This window comes from Drosophila suzukii, chromosome 3, assembly GCF_043229965.1.
Source record: "Drosophila suzukii chromosome 3, CBGP_Dsuzu_IsoJpt1.0, whole genome shotgun sequence".
In the NCBI taxonomy this organism is placed as follows: domain Eukaryota; kingdom Metazoa; phylum Arthropoda; class Insecta; order Diptera; family Drosophilidae; genus Drosophila; species Drosophila suzukii.
The window spans coordinates 30,534,418-30,550,390 of NC_092082.1; the positions used below are offsets into that span (position 1 = coordinate 30,534,418).

At 33.5% G+C, this 15,973-nt stretch overlaps 1 protein-coding gene across 1 annotated transcript; it reads left to right on the forward strand.

Moving 5' to 3' along the window:
* Positions 1–3,661: 3,661 nt before the first annotated feature.
* On the forward strand, positions 3,662–4,254 carry LOC139353102 (thioredoxin-1-like). Its single transcript, XM_070996347.1, has one exon. It carries the CDS (start codon positions 3,873–3,875, stop codon positions 4,086–4,088), a length of 216 nt encoding a protein of 71 aa, XP_070852448.1. The 5' UTR covers positions 3,662–3,872; the 3' UTR covers positions 4,089–4,254.
* Positions 4,255–15,973: the final 11,719 nt, after the last annotated feature.

The window sequence follows — 15,973 nt, forward strand, 5'->3', positions numbered from 1 at the left end:
GCATTATAAAATATATTAACAGCTTCAGTTATATTAGTACATAGGTAGAGATTAGACCAGTCCGAGCAAACTATAAGGCTATTAATAAGTGCAAAGTTTGCTCTACGAAAGCAGGGGATGCGTTTAGCTGACTTTTCAGATAGTTCATGCACTTTTGTACCTGTGGCAAAAGTAAGCTCTAGCCGTGGGTGATATGGGTCTCCTGGTAAAGTAATTGCAGAGGTTTTAGCTATGCAAACACAATCTGGACTGGAAACAAAGCATAGATCCAGTAATCGTCCTAATAAATTTAAAAGATTTACATTTACTTGAGGCAATGAAACATCAAGCAAACCGTCAAGAAAATCATGCTGCGTTGAAGGTAACAATATAGTTGATATTTTGACGGTGGACCATGTCTCCCTAGGTATATTAAAGTCGCCTAAAACTATTAACTGATCCCTATCTGATAGTTAACTTGAAATAAACTGGATAGCGGACAGATGATTCGCATATATTGGGAATTCAGATGAAGGCGGAATATATGAACATGTTATGTAAATAGAAATACCCAGAAGGGATAGTTTTATACACAGAAATTCAGTGTCATTTATTTCGTCGGACGTTATTACTTCAGACGGACGATCAACCCTGTAGGCTGTGTACTTACTTGGAAAAACTTGAGAACGAAGAATTCCCGGTTTTAACCAGGTTTCTGTAAACACAATAACATGGGAAGACAAGGACAAACTATCAGTTTACCGTTAAGCTCATCTTTAAAAAACCCATAAATTTTTTTGTTAACTCTTTTTAAGTTACGCAAACTAGTTCTTTCGTCTTTCATTGCGGATATATTTATAAAAATGCTCAGTTTTTATTGTGATGATGATGATAAATGAATCAGTATCCATAGAGTAGAGTAACTTTCCATTTCGATAAGTCTAATACAGCAAATCCTAAACACATTGGCTTATTAAATAGCGCAAGCTTGTTTCAGCAGGGTGCCACTCTAACGCCCACAAACCGCTTAAGCTGTGGCTCCTACAAATTTGATGCTAGAATACAAATTTTAACTAAAATTGTAATGGTCTCATCAATACCTATCGACCGCCCACAAGCTTCACAAAATCGTAAATATAAACGCGAATATCTCGAAAACTTTCAAAGATAGAGAAATTGGATGTCAGATTTAGATTCCGTAGCCTTGTACGCAGCACAATCTCGTTTACAATTTTTTTTTAATATTTTAAAATGTGGGAGCCAGGCGGGTTTTACCGTTATGGTCGATTGTGGGCGTTAGCGTGGGCGTGACACCCTGCTGAAACAAACTTGCGCTGCGCAGGAAGCCCAATCTTAGCGATAATACGGACAGGCGGACGGACAGACAGACGGAAATGGCTAGATCAACTGGTGATCTTGATCAAAAATATATATACTTTATAAACGACACATTCCGACGAATCTAGTACACCTTTTTAGTCTACGATTAACTGGTATATAAACGTGTAAATTAGAATTGTCACTGGTAATATATTTAAAAAAATATATTTTATTATTTATTCAAACTTGGTGTTAAACCTTTTGTTTCTTATCACTTATACAAGACACTTATTTATAACTTTCGAACCGATCGCGGTCTCGGACAAAATAGGACTGCCGCTTAATTCTAAAAATTTATCCAACGAACCTCGGCCAGATGCTTTTCTTTCTTAAGCTTCCAAAACTTTAATTTTTGTTTGAAAAAAAGCTTATGCTGAAACTGTCGCAACTCGTTGTGAAATGAAATTATGCTGACCGATGCAATTTGATTGAAAATCGGAACGCAATATGATCTGAACTTAGAACGCAATACTGTGGGCTTTGAGCGGAAGCTGATCCTTACTCTAAGTTGGGTTTGTTTATATTGGCTGGGCCACCAAGAGCGGACCCCAAGGCCAAAGGCGAGGGCAAAGACAAAAGCAAATGCAAAGGCATAGGCAAAGATCGCTTAGATTGAATTTTGAAAATTGTTTATTAATTCCATATAAGGCCCGGTTTAACGGGTTGGATACTCTCCCCCTTCTAAAATGGATTGTCCCGATTCATTATGAATTTCTTTTAAACGATCTCTTAGTTTTGAAAAAAAAACATTGATCTTGGTTTGTATCTTTTTCTTTCAAAATTTCTTCTTGGTTTGAAATTTCTCCTTTCAAAATTTTTTCTTGATTTAGATTTTCTTCTTTTAAAATTATTTCTTGGTTTGTATTGTTTTCTAGTTCTGGCCGTTGTTTATTGGTAACATAAATAAAATTTCTGTGTTTCATATAAAGTATAAATATTAAAAATATAATGATAAAAATTAATAATATAAAGGAAATTGATATTTTGGTATTATTAATCTTTATAAATGAATTGATAATGTTTATATTGTCAAGAGTTAGTTCCGAATTGTTTGAAGCAATATATTCTGAAATGACATAATTTATGAATTTATGCTGAGCTATATAGTTCAATATTTTGTTTTCGCTGTTAATGTAGGTGTTGTTATTTATAATGATTGAGTCATTGAACAAAATCAAATATGAACCTTTTAGTTGAGTGTAGTCTACTTTATTTGTTCCTGTTACTAAAATGGCACCATTCTGTAAGATATCTATTTTCTTATTAATTTCTCTTATTGTAGAGCAGTTGGCTTTTTCGCCATTTAATAATTTTATAAAACAATTAGTTTCAAAACTTAATTTACAATAGTTGTTAAACATTTCTTTCCTAAAATTAGTCATTAGGTAATATTTGTTTTTGCAATTTCCAACTTTATTATTTATTAATAATTTTCCATCGGATTGTGCAATAGCTCTTGTTGTGTATAGGTCACATTTACCGTTAATCATGGGATATTTTATGTAAACTACAAGTAAATCGTTATTAAATAAAATTTTAAAAGTTGATTTGTCCATTAGGTCAGATAATACTACAGACTGTTTTTCATGATTGTAAATTTCCTTAATTTCATTCTCGTTTAACATTTTTGTATTAAAAATTTTTGTTTTTGCTAAGATAATAGTATCTAATAAATTTTGTAAATCAAATGTGAGCAACCGCAAACGATGTTTTCTTAAAATTGTTTCCTCGTTGTAAGCTTCATTTTTTAAATTTTCAGTAAGATATTTTACTTCATTAAATAATTTAGAATTTATTGTGAATTACTTGTTGTGGTTTTCAATTAAGTTGTCTATTTTGTTCTGAACCGTTATGAAATCATCGTGATCAGGAGTACCTGCTATCCATTTCCATAAAGTTCCTATTTCATTAATTCCTCCTTTTTGGTTTTTTTGGCATTATTTCTGATAAAGTTAATTTTATGAGTTCTAAGTCCATTGAAATATCCCATGTATGTCTGTTTTTGATGATTTATTCAAAGAACTTGTTTCAGTGTTAATTATTTCTTCATAAAAACTTAAATTAGTTACGTGAAATAAATGTGCGTATGAATCGTACGTCAATACGTCTTTATTGTCCTTAAATAATAAGTATTCGTGACTTGTATAGTCAATTATTTCAGAACTTTTTAAAAGTATTATGTTTAGTATAAGTACTGGAAAAAACATTTTTCTGAAAAAAAATAATACAAAATTCTTGTTCATATTAGGATTTAATATTATCTTTATGAATAATTCTATTTCTATTGTTGAATTTTGTTGTTGTTCAGAATTTTGCTTCGAAAGGGTTACCGCCTAGCCGACAAAAAAGTACTACTTTCAAATAACACCTTTGAAACCCGTAATCTCTTCAGTAAATCCGTGAAAATGGCTTCTGTCCGCACCATGAACGACTACCACAAGAGGATCGAGGCGGCGGACGACAAGCTGATTGTCCTCGATTTCTACGCCACATAGTGCGGTCCCTGCAAGGATATGGAGAGTACGGTGAAGTCGTTGGCCAGGAAGTACTCCACCAAGGCCGTGGTCCTCAAGATCGACGTGTACAAGTTCGAGGAGCTGACGGAGCGCTACAAGGTGCGCAGCATGCCCACCTTTGTGTTCCTGAAGAACAACCGTCGTGTGGCCGCTTTTTCCGGCGCTGATGAGTACAAACTGACCAACATGATGGCCAAGTTGGTAAAAGCCTAGAAAAAATTATAAAAACCCAGTGAGAAATCGTTCGGAGCAGGACTCTACACCTATAGATTTTAACCCATGTTCAAAGTGTTCTTTTTTGTACTTGTCTTAACTCAACTATTATATATGTTGTATAGCTCGTAAGCGATGTGGGAGTAGGAGATGCGCGTGTGGTCATTATTATTTTGTTTGGCATATTCTCCTTTACTACTTGTTTTTTATATCTTGATTTAAGTTTGTTTCGTTCCCCATGATTTTTTTCATAAACAACTTGTCCTACATGATAATCTTTTTCTTTTCTGTTCTCATTATGTTTTTCTAACATTCTTGTTTGTGTATTTTTCAAAATAATGGGAATATTATCATGATCAATTTTATTATAAAGGATATCAAAAGGTTTTTCGTTTGTTGTGTAATGAATGCTTATATTTTTTTGAGCGGCTCTAATAACTATTTCGGAATAATTAATTAAATTAAACTCTTCTTTTATGCAGCGAGCTATTTCTCTTGCTCTTTCAACTTGTCCGTTTGGGGCACTATGTCTTGGGTCTGCGTATTTTCACACCTCTGTGCAAATGATTTAAATTGGGCCGAGGCAAAACTCGGTTCGTTATCGGTCATAATTACTTTTGCCTGAGGAAATTGTTGGAGTAGTTCCATTACCTTAATTTCAATGTTTAACTTATTTTGAATTTCTTTTACAACAAGGAATTTGGAATACGCGTCTATACAAGTAATAAATGTTAAATTTTGCGCGTAGTATATATCTATATGTAAATTTTCTCCTTTTTTAGTTGGAATAGGGGCTTCCCCGATTGGAATTTTTATTGGGTGCCTGTTATATTTATTTTCATTACAAATCACACAATTTTTGATATATTTTTTTAGTTTTGTAAATAAGTTTGGCCAATAATATAACCTACTGATTTGTTTGTAATTTTCATCTAGCCTGTGTGTTTATTCTATTATTATGGATTATCTTCATCGTTTTCTATGTCTTGAAGAAAGATTCTCGTAAAAATAAAATGATTAGTGAAATTATTTTTTAAGGGTAATTGAATGTGATAAAAGTCCTCTAATGTACATGAATACCTACCGTAATGTTAGGTGGAATATACTCTTTTAATAAGTTTATTAAATTTTTTGGTGTGTCATGTTCAATTAAGTGTCGTGTCCTGCCAAAAACTTCCAGTGACTCATGTATTGTAAACCTCCCCGTTGTTAATAACAGTTGTTGTTTAAACTGATTTAACGGCTTTCGGGGCTCTTGAGTTACATTTTCAAAACTATCGCATCGCTCAATTAGTTCCCGGCCCGACATATAAGAAGCAGTAGTAAGCAAATATAGATATTTTTTATCGAAAGTGTCGATTATCATAAGCTCTGTGTAAAAATTATACAACTCTGTGACTACGTGCTTTTAAGTTACAAATTTTTAAGTAATACAACCTTTGGGTTTTTCTACAATATGGAAAAAAAGGAGTTTCGTGTCCTGATTAAGCACTGTTTTTTGATAGGAAAAAATACAGTAGAAGCAAAAGCTTGGCTTGATAAACATTACCCAGATTCTTTTCCGGGAAAATCAACCATCAAAGATTGGTACAATGAATTTAAACGTGGTCGTGTGGACACCAAAGACGCTGAACGCAGTGGTCGCCCAAAAACAGCAGTTACGCCAGAAAATGTGGCAAAAAACCGAAAAATGGTACTGGCCGATCGCAAATTTAAAATAAAGGAGATAGCTGATGCCTCAAAGATATCGGAAGGCAGTGTGTTTACGATATTACATGAACATTTGGACATGAGAAAGCTCTGCTCGAAGTGGGTGCCGCGATTGCTAACACCGGACCAAAAGCAACAACTCATCGATGCTTCCGAGACGTGTTTAAGCATGTAGAAGCGCAATAGGACCGATTTTTTTTCGCCGTTACGTAACCATGGATGAAACCTGGATACACCACTATACTCCAGAATCCAGTCGTCAGTCTTCTGAGTGGGTGGTAGCCGGTGAAAGCCGTCCGAAGCGTCCCAAAACACAAATATCGGCGGGTAAGGTTATGGCTTCTGTATTTTGGGATGCACATGGGATTTTAGTTATAGACTACCTGGAAAAAGGTAAAACAATAAACAGCGAATATTATATAAAACTGCTGGATCGATTGGATCGCGTTATCAAGGAAAAACGTCCACATATGGCCAAGAAGAAACCACTGTTTCACCAGGATAATGCACCATGCCACAAGTCTATGGCAACAATGGTGAAATTGAGTGAATTGAGGTTCGAACTTCTGCCGCACCCACCTTATACTCCAGATATGGCCCCCAGTGACTACTGCCTTTTTTCAGATCTAAAAAAGCACCTCCAAGGCAAGAGATATCGATCAAATGAAGAGGTGATTGTCGATACTGAGACCTATTTTGAGGGTAAAAGTTCATCTTTCTACAAAAATGGCATAGAAAGGTTGGAGAAGTGCTGGACAGAGTGTACAGCCGTAGATGGAAACTATATTGATGAATAAAACAAAATTTTCAAAAAAAAAAGTGTTTTTCCTTGTTAGGCCGGGAACTTATTGAGCGGTGTGATACTTTCAGCTGAATGCTGTGTGTTTTGATCTGAGTTTGACTTTTCTACATCACTGTCTGTAATGTTATTTATTTGTATTTGAGATAATGCATCGGCTACAACATTTGTTGTTATTTTTGGGGTCTCGTGAATTACATTTTCAAAACTACTTTCAGCTGAATGCTGCGTGTTTTGATCTGAGTTTGGATGTTCTACATCACTGTCTGTAATGTTATTTATTTGTATTTGAGATAATGCATCGGCTACAACATTTGTTGTACCGGGTTTATATATTATTTTTGGGGTAAAACTTTCTATGAAAGAACACCATCTTTTCATTTCTATGTTGGGATTTTTATCCGAAATCGTGAAAGATAAAGATTGATGATCTGTTTGGATTTCTATACCAATTACTCCGTACAAATAGTTTCTCAAATTTTTTAAGGCCAATACTATTGCTAGCAGTTCCTTTTTGTTTGTGGCACAAAGTAGCTCGGTTTTAGTAAGTGTTTTAGAAATGAAAGTAATTGGTCTGTTGTCTGTTGTCAAAGTAAATTTTTTTCTATAGTCCGTTTGAACTAGTTCCACTTGTGCTATTAGATTATCTTTTAGTTCGTTAAAAGCTTGTATATCGGAATCGTCCAACTGTATTAAAACTCTTGTTGATATAATTTTTGAAACATTTTCATTTTCCCTTCCTAAATATTTTGTAAGAGGTTTTGCAATTTTTGCATAATTAGGGATATCTTGAAATTATGGACATTTTTTCAGGATCTGTTTTTATTACATTTAAAGAAACAATGTAGCCAAGAAACGAGGTTTCTAATTTATAGAATTTAGATTTTTCTAGAGAAATTTTCATATTTGCACTTTGTAAAATGCTTATTATTTGAGTTAAATCCGATAAATGTTGCTCCATTGTGTTTGAAAAATTTATAACATCGTCCTCTGTTCTCTGAGAATATCATCCATTGTTCTCTGGAAAGTTCTAGACGCATTTGTTAATCCGAAAGGCATGCGTAAAAATTCAAACTTTACGTTGTTAATGGAAAAAGATGTTTTTTTCGATATCTGAGTCATTAAAATGTTTCTCCAAATCATCTACTTGATTTAAAATTAACATTTTAATGTTATTAATTTTATTTCTTTCAATATCTTTTGATCCCAAATTTTTTACTTTTATACTGACGGAAAATTCTTTGTCGGCGTGTTCAGGATATCTAGATCCCAAACTATTTGTTTTTTTGTTGACGGATGATTCTACGTCTGCTTGTTTAGGATTTTTAGATCCCAAACTATTGGTTTTTTTGTTGACGGATAATTCTACGACGGCTTGCTCGGGACTCTGTGATCCCAAGCTAAGTAAACTTTCAACCATTTGTGGTTCTGTTTTAATTCCACTTTTTTTATAATATATTCTTTTAGTGGAAGGATAATTTTTTCTTCAGTTAACGATAATTGGTTTAAAGAACTATCTTCATCGTAAAATAATTGTTCTTCTTTTCCGTTATACTTGATGGTCCCTTTTGGAATATCAAGTACCGGTCCTATCTTTTTTAAAAGATTAAAACCTATAAGTAAGACGGATTCTAATCCTTATATTTCATAAAATTCTTGTTTTGTTTTAAATATTGTTATTAAATGATAATATTTTATTATTGTAAACCCATTAATGGTTGAAACTCTTTTGTAAATTAGGAGCTCTTTGATTTATCTATCTCCATGCGTTCAGGAGTAGACTGTACCTGATTGTTGGACTTCCAATTATTATTTTGTCCCCACTGATTGTTGTTATTCTGTCCCTGATTCCACTGATTATTTTTTACCTGTTGCGGAGATCTTTGATTGTATCTCAAATAATTTGAATTATTGTTATTAGTGGTCTTTTGATTAAAATAATTATTATTTTGTTCTGGGCCATTACTATAATTTGAGTTATAATTTCTATAACTCATTTTAACGAAATTGTGAGCTAATTTTGCTCTGATATTATTACTTTCGATCTCCGGTAGAAACGCGGTCTTCTATCACTAAAAACGAAATCTAATCTGGCCAGGATTGCATCAAGATTTAGGACTGTTCCGTGGATAGTTAGATCATCATTTGCTTTCCCGGTTATCTTGTTCCTTAATATTGATAGAGCTGCAAAATATCGCTTACTTTTTCGAATATACTGACTCATAGCGTTTTCTGCTGCTACCCTCCAACTCACATATTTTTCAAGTTCCCCCTTAAATTCTGGAACCGATTTAATGATTTCATAGGATTCTTCACATTTTATTGAATCGTCAAATTCTTCAATTATATAATCCTCTACTTTGTTGACATTTGTTTGAAGTTCGGTTTTAATTGTTTCTATTTCTTGTTTTAAAGAATTTACCTCCGAAGAAACAATCTGTTTTATTTATTCTTTAGTCAAAAAGGCTTGCCTTTCTACTTCTTGATTCGCCATTTTGCTTGTGCTTGGCGTATCGGTCATTTCCAAATTATTAAATACATTTAACAAAACTTCTAGATCTTCCAAGATGTATTACATAACTTATCTTTCTAATTAAATTTGTACTTAAAATGTAATTGTTCTTATTTCTCACGATCTTTCAATTTTTAAGCTTTGTCTTATTTGATGTTTTGGTTGTAGTCGTGTTGAATTTTGGCGAGGGGTTGCCCTACAGTCCTTCCTTCCTTCCTTCTTTGTTATTTCGGTTGTAGTCGTGTTCAGCCCTTCCTTCTTTCTTTGATTTATTGATATATTTCCGTTTTTTTTCTCTTTGGTTTTCCCAGTTGATGTTTGTTTTTTTTTTTAAATTATTGTTTTTGTTTAATTTTCTTTTTTAAATTTTTTTTTTGTGTTATTATGTTTGAATTATTATTTTTGATTTTCACTGAATTTATTATTGTTTTTGTTGTGTTTTCTTGCACTGTGAATTAATTTATTCGGTTCACCTTTATTATATTTTACCAGCTATTTAAATGGATTATTACAGTAATTGATTTCCATTTAAATTTTTAAATCACGATCACTTGTCACAATGTTAGGTGTCGTCGTTTTGTGATGGATGTTTTGATTTTTCGACTAAAAAGGTTGGGTTTTTTTGCGGCGCGAGTTCCGTTTTTTTAATTAACTTGTTATAATTAATATATTTTAAAAACTTTTTATGACACTGCCCACGTTGGGCGCCAATTAGAATAGTCACTGGTAATATGTTTAAAAAAATATATTTTATTATTTATTCAAACTTGGTGTTAAACCTTTTGTTTCTTATCACTTATACAAGACACTTGCTTATTACTTTCGAATCGATCGCGGTCTCGGACAAAATAGGACTGCCGCTTAATTCAAAAAAAATATCCAACGAACCTCGGCCAGAAGCTTTTCTTTTTTAAGCTTCCAGAACTTTATTTTTTGTTTAAAATAAAAGGCTTTGCTGAAACTGTCGCATCTCGTTTTGAAATGAAATTATGCTGACCGATGCAATTTGATTGAAAATCAGAACGCAATATGAGCTTTTTATTCTATGTTGGGTTTGTTTACATTGGCTGGGCCACCAAGAGCGGACCCCAAAGCCAAAATTGTTTATTAATTCCATATGAGGCCCGGTTTCACGGGTTGGATAACTTGTACGCGTTTGACACAAGTAGGTAGTTAATACGGGAGCTGGCTCACTAGGTAATAAATCATGTCAAAAAAGGAGGTGGGGGTGACCCTAATTAGTCACGCATGGATGCACACAGGTGTTCTAATGACCTAATTAGCATAATTAAGTCAAAAAGGGGGGTGTTGCTGACCCTTATTAGTCACGCATGGTTGCACACAGGTGTTCTAATGACCTAATTAGCATAATTAAGTCAAAAAGGGGGGTGTTGCTGACCCTAGTTAGATGAGCATGGTTGCACACAGGTCACTTAATGAGGTTAGAAAGTGGTGTGTAGGAGTGTGAGAGAGTGGTGTTTTGATATGTCTTGTTTTGTCTTGTCTTTTTCTCACGCTAAAGGTGCGTGTGTGATAGGGGTGTTTTGTCATGCGTGGGATTTTGTGGAGTGCAATGGTTGCACACAGGTCACTATGTTGCTTCTAACTTGGGTTAGAACGCGTTATGCGTGGGCGTTTTGTTGAGTCAATTAGGGTTGTAGGTGACACCTGGCTTGCGTGTGTGATAGGAGGTGTCTTGTCATGCGTAGGATTTTGTGGAGTGCAATGGTTGCACACAGGTCACTATGTTACTTCTAACTTGCGTTAGAACCCGTTATGCGTGGGCGTTTTGTTGATTCAATTAGGGTTGTAGTGACACCTGTCTACGGTCTTGTAGTCAAAAGGTGTTGGTTTGAGGGATATTAGACCGCATACATTTGTGGTGTTGGTTAGAGGGATATTAGACCGCATACTTTTGTGGTGTGAAACAAGCGTGAGTTCGGTAACCTTCTCCTCTTTAGCGAGCATTAGATGGGAAAGTGAGCGTAGGAGTGTAAGAGGGGTGTTGTTGGTGGTGGTTCCTAACAAAATCGTTGTTTTGTTATGCGTAGGCGTTTTGTTGATTCAATTAGGGATAGTTTTAATAGGTTAGACTCAATTAGGGATGTAGTTGACATCTGTTAGTGTAACCTGTCTACGGTCTTGTGGTAAAAATGGTGATTGTGGTGGTGGTTCCTAACAAAACAAAAACAAATGAGATCGTTTATTTAGTCAAATACGTTTTTCTTTAATCAAATTTGAAAATTTTTTCTCACGCGCTTATAGAAAGAGAAAACGGTTACCTTCTAAGTTTTCAAAAATGTATGTGTTAAGGAAAAATGTGGATAGTAGTTCAGTTTTAGAAAACTATTCGTTTTACAAGGGTTGTTTTGTCATGCGTATGAATTTGTAAAATTATATTTAGGCGGAGGAGGAGGAGGAAGGGAAGTTGTTTTGTTATGCGTGGGCGTTTTGTTGATTCAATTAGGGTTGTAGGTGACATCTGTCTACGGTCTTGTGGTCAAAAGGTGTTGGTTTGAGGGATATCAGACCGCATACTTTTGTGGTGTGAAACAAGCGTGAGTTCGATAACCTCCCCCTCTTTAGCGAGCATTAGATGGGAAAGTGAGCGTAGGAGTGTAAGAGGGGTGTTGGTGGTGGTGGTGGTTCCTAACAGAATATACACAAAAACGTTGTTTTGTTATGCGTGGGCGTTTTTTTTTTTGTTTCAATTAGGGTTTTAGATGAAATCTATCAGTGTAATCTGTCTACGGTCTTGTGGTCAAAATGGTGGTGGTGGTTGTGGTTCCTAACAGAATATACATAAAAACAAATGAGATCGTTTATTTAGTCAAATACGTTTTTATTTAATCATATTTGAAAATTTTTTCTCACGCGCTTATAGAAAGAGAAAACGGTTTCCTTTTAAGTTTTCAAAAAATGTATGTGTTAAGGAGAAATGTGGTTCTACGTTCTGACTTTTCCTGGTTGATGAGTTTACAAAACCTAAAACAGTACAAAATTTAAATCGAAAGACAAAAGATGACTGAAATCAACAGCCAAATCAACCACTCTGACTTTAAAATAAATGAAGATTTGTTGATTGAAATAAAAATCTTTAAGGAAATTTTAAAGGTTTCCAAGGAGTTGCGACGGGAATTCGGTAGTATCTATTACGATACTATAGAAGAGTTGGAAATCCTGAAATGGCGCTTGGTAGATTTGCAGAGCGAAAACAATATCGATTCCCATCTCTTTGATATTGAAAACGTGGAAAATCGAATCACCGAGCTTATGATGGAGACAACCAAATTACAACACCAAATTGATCTTCACGATGCGGAAATCGAAAATAATCCGCTGTCACGACTGCTACTGGAAGTTAAGGAGATGATTTTTCGTATAAGGGATTCAATATCAGACTTAGAATGTCTTAAACTTAATGGTGAGGCAGACCAATGTGAGTTGGTCAGCGCTATGTCTCGCGAGGACGACCCTATCTTAATATTTAATCTTAAAAATAGATATGATGCAATATCATGTAATATTAATAATTGGGAAACTCTATTGATAAATCTAAAAAATTGTAAGATATATTATGAATATTATTTGAATGCGATTAATGAATAATTTTCTGAAATAAATAATTTTGAAAATATACAAAGAAGAATTATGTATTATTCATGGGATATTATCACAGAAACATTATTATCTCTGTTGGCTTAATAATTTTTAATAATTTAATTCTAAGAATAAAATGAACCCCAAAACCAGTTTTTGAAATTTTTTAATATTGATTAGAAGAAGAGAGACGGAAATATATTGTGCATTACAGATACCTTGAGAGTCAGTTCTATGAGGTTGTAAACCAGTGTCTGAATGGTATGGAGTTGGCAGCCATTTGTTAAAAATTGGTATTTACCAGCGGGAATCTGTGAAATCAATAGATTAGAAAATTAAACTGCAAATACTAAACTCTTCTCCAGGGATTGTAGATGGTAAATTGAATAGTAGGTAAATCTTGTCTTTTTAGAGTCTGATATCTTTGACTATATTCTGCTAGTTACATGTTATGAGTTATTATCTGGGATTTCGGGTGCTCAATAATCCCATAAAATTATAAAAGTTTAACAACCTACTGTTAGGAAAAGATCAGAAATATAACGAAAATAAAGTAGAGGATGCCATAAAAGAGGGAGGTCAGAACCAGTTTACAAATTGTGTACATTGCTTAGAAAGAAAAAGAGAAAATCAAAGGAAATGTACAGTTTAGGTAGCTGGGGCAGCCATTGGAAAAGTGAAATCTGTTACAGTGGTGGTTGTGGCTAGGGGTTGAAGCATGCAATACAATTCTAAACCTGTTTACATGATGGATAAAAGGATGTTAGTTAGAGAAGGATGGAAATATCTTAAATATGAATTACAAGTATCCATCTATGTTGCGGAGGTTGGTCGGGGTTGACAAACCATCATTATTAAATATGAGGAACATACATTTCACCGGTGGGGAATAAGAGGGATCCAAAAGATCAATTTTATGAGAGAAGACTAATACTGTTTTTGGTAAATTAAATAGACACATGAAAACTTATTACTTCATTAGTTAGTTGAGAATAGTTAGAGAGTTAGTTAGTTAGAGAATATCATACAACTAGATTTATCAAGCATTTTGATGGAAAAATCAAAGCATTGAATTAATATATATTTTTTTATTATCCAAATAGAAGAAATTTCGTATTTGGTCAAGGGATAATATTCCATGAACTTTTCCATTACCTTGACCTTTGCGCCTGCATCAAGGCATTTTAGCAATCCTTTGTAACAACTATTTGTGTTGTTGGTAACAGTTATAAATTGTTCGCAAATAAAAAATAATTTCCTAATTACAATATATATTTTATGACCTCTTTTATGAAGGGATAATATTCCATGAATTTTTTCCAATACCTTGACCTTTGCGCCTGCGTCGAGGCATTTAAGCAAATCCTTTGGAACAAGTATTAGTGTTGTTGGTAACAGTTATAAATTGTTCGCAAATAAAAAATACTTTCCTAATTATATATTTTATGACCTTTTTTTTATAACCTTTGCGCCTGCGTCGAGGCATTTTAGCAATCCTTTGTAACAACTATTTGTGTTGTTGGTAACAGTTATAAATTGTTCGCAAATAAAAAATAATTTCCTAATTATATATTTTATGACCTCTTTTATGAAGGGATAATATTCCATGAATTTTTTCCAATACCTTGACCTTTGCGCCTGCGTCGAGGCATTTAAGCAAATCCTTTGGAACAAGTATTAGTGTTGTTGGTAACAGTTATAAATTGTTCGCAAATAAAAAATACTTTCCTAATTATATATTTTATGACCTTTTTTTTATAACCTTTGCGCCTGCGTCGAGGCATTTTAGCAATCCTTTACACCACCATCGGTGTTTATTGTAGGTAACCAACTTGACTCTGGGGTTATGGTACGGTTAGCAATGGGTGGTTTGCTTAATGGGATTTAAATTATCGGTGACATTTTTGGAGAAAGGATACAATTGGTCATTTAGGTGTGGGTATACACATTTGTTATGGTGATAGAAAATGGGATAATCACAGTGTTTATTGTTTTTTACTGTATTACGTCGGAGCGATTTCAATTACTTTCACAATTATAGTTAGTTTTAAATCGTTTTTGACATTCATATATTTTGTTCTTTCTAGACATTTTATTGTAGCTAATAACTATAGTTATGGGATGTAAGGCTAGCTATCGTAGTTAAGATTTAATTTATTATACCTACATAAGATGAAAGAACATTAAAAATGGAAATGTTTTATTTTAACAATATACTAGTTAAAGTGGATGATATTAATATATATTCTTAGTATCTGTCATTATGAATCAAAATTGTTTATCAAAACAGCTTCTAAACAGCTTTTAGACAGCTTGTGAACAATTTATTTCTTAATTAATTTTACAATCACAGGATACATCTTCCCCCAACATAATCGGATATGTTCCTCTAAGTTTTATATATAAATCTTGAGATATTTTGGCTTTGCGTTCTTTCTCACGTACATAGCAAACACACTGAAAATCAGAGTGTAAGTTTTTACTTCACATCGAAAGTCGTCTAGTGATCAGGAATTTTTGATCGTTCTTAACAAAAGACTACAAAAGCTCGTAGACGTTAATAACAACTTGTAACCAGCTAATAATAATAAGTAAACATCAAGTAAACAGATACTAAACATATAGAAACCAGATACTAAACAGCTAGTAAACAACTTGTATACATCTACTAAACATATAGAAACCAGATACTAAATAGCTAGTAAGCAACTTGGATACATCTGGTAAACAACTTGTATACATCTACTAAACATATAGAAACCAGATACTAAACATCTTGTATACATCTACTAAACATATAGTAACCAGGTAATATAAACTAGTAAGCAACTAATAGACATCTACCAAGCAGATAGTAACCATCTAAGAATAGCTCATAACAGTTAATAACAGCTAGTAATCAAAGTCCAAGCAGCTCATCATGAATCACGAAAACCAGATGAGTATTGTAATTAAGGAGTTTATTAAACTTACTCAGAATCTTAGACAATGATGTCATACTCATACAAATAGTATACAAATAGAATAGAACTAGAAAACTAGAACTAGAAAAATAGTTGACATCTGAGAAAGATTACATTGTGAGAACTATTTTACATCTATCTATGGGAACCAAGCGAAAATCTGCGTTTGGAACGAAGATTAATAACCGACATGTTTCTTACAGAGGGATGGAGTAAGAAAATTAATTATATACAAATATATATTAAATATAATTAATTATGAATTTAATGAAATATGTTTACAATAATAAAATATATAAAA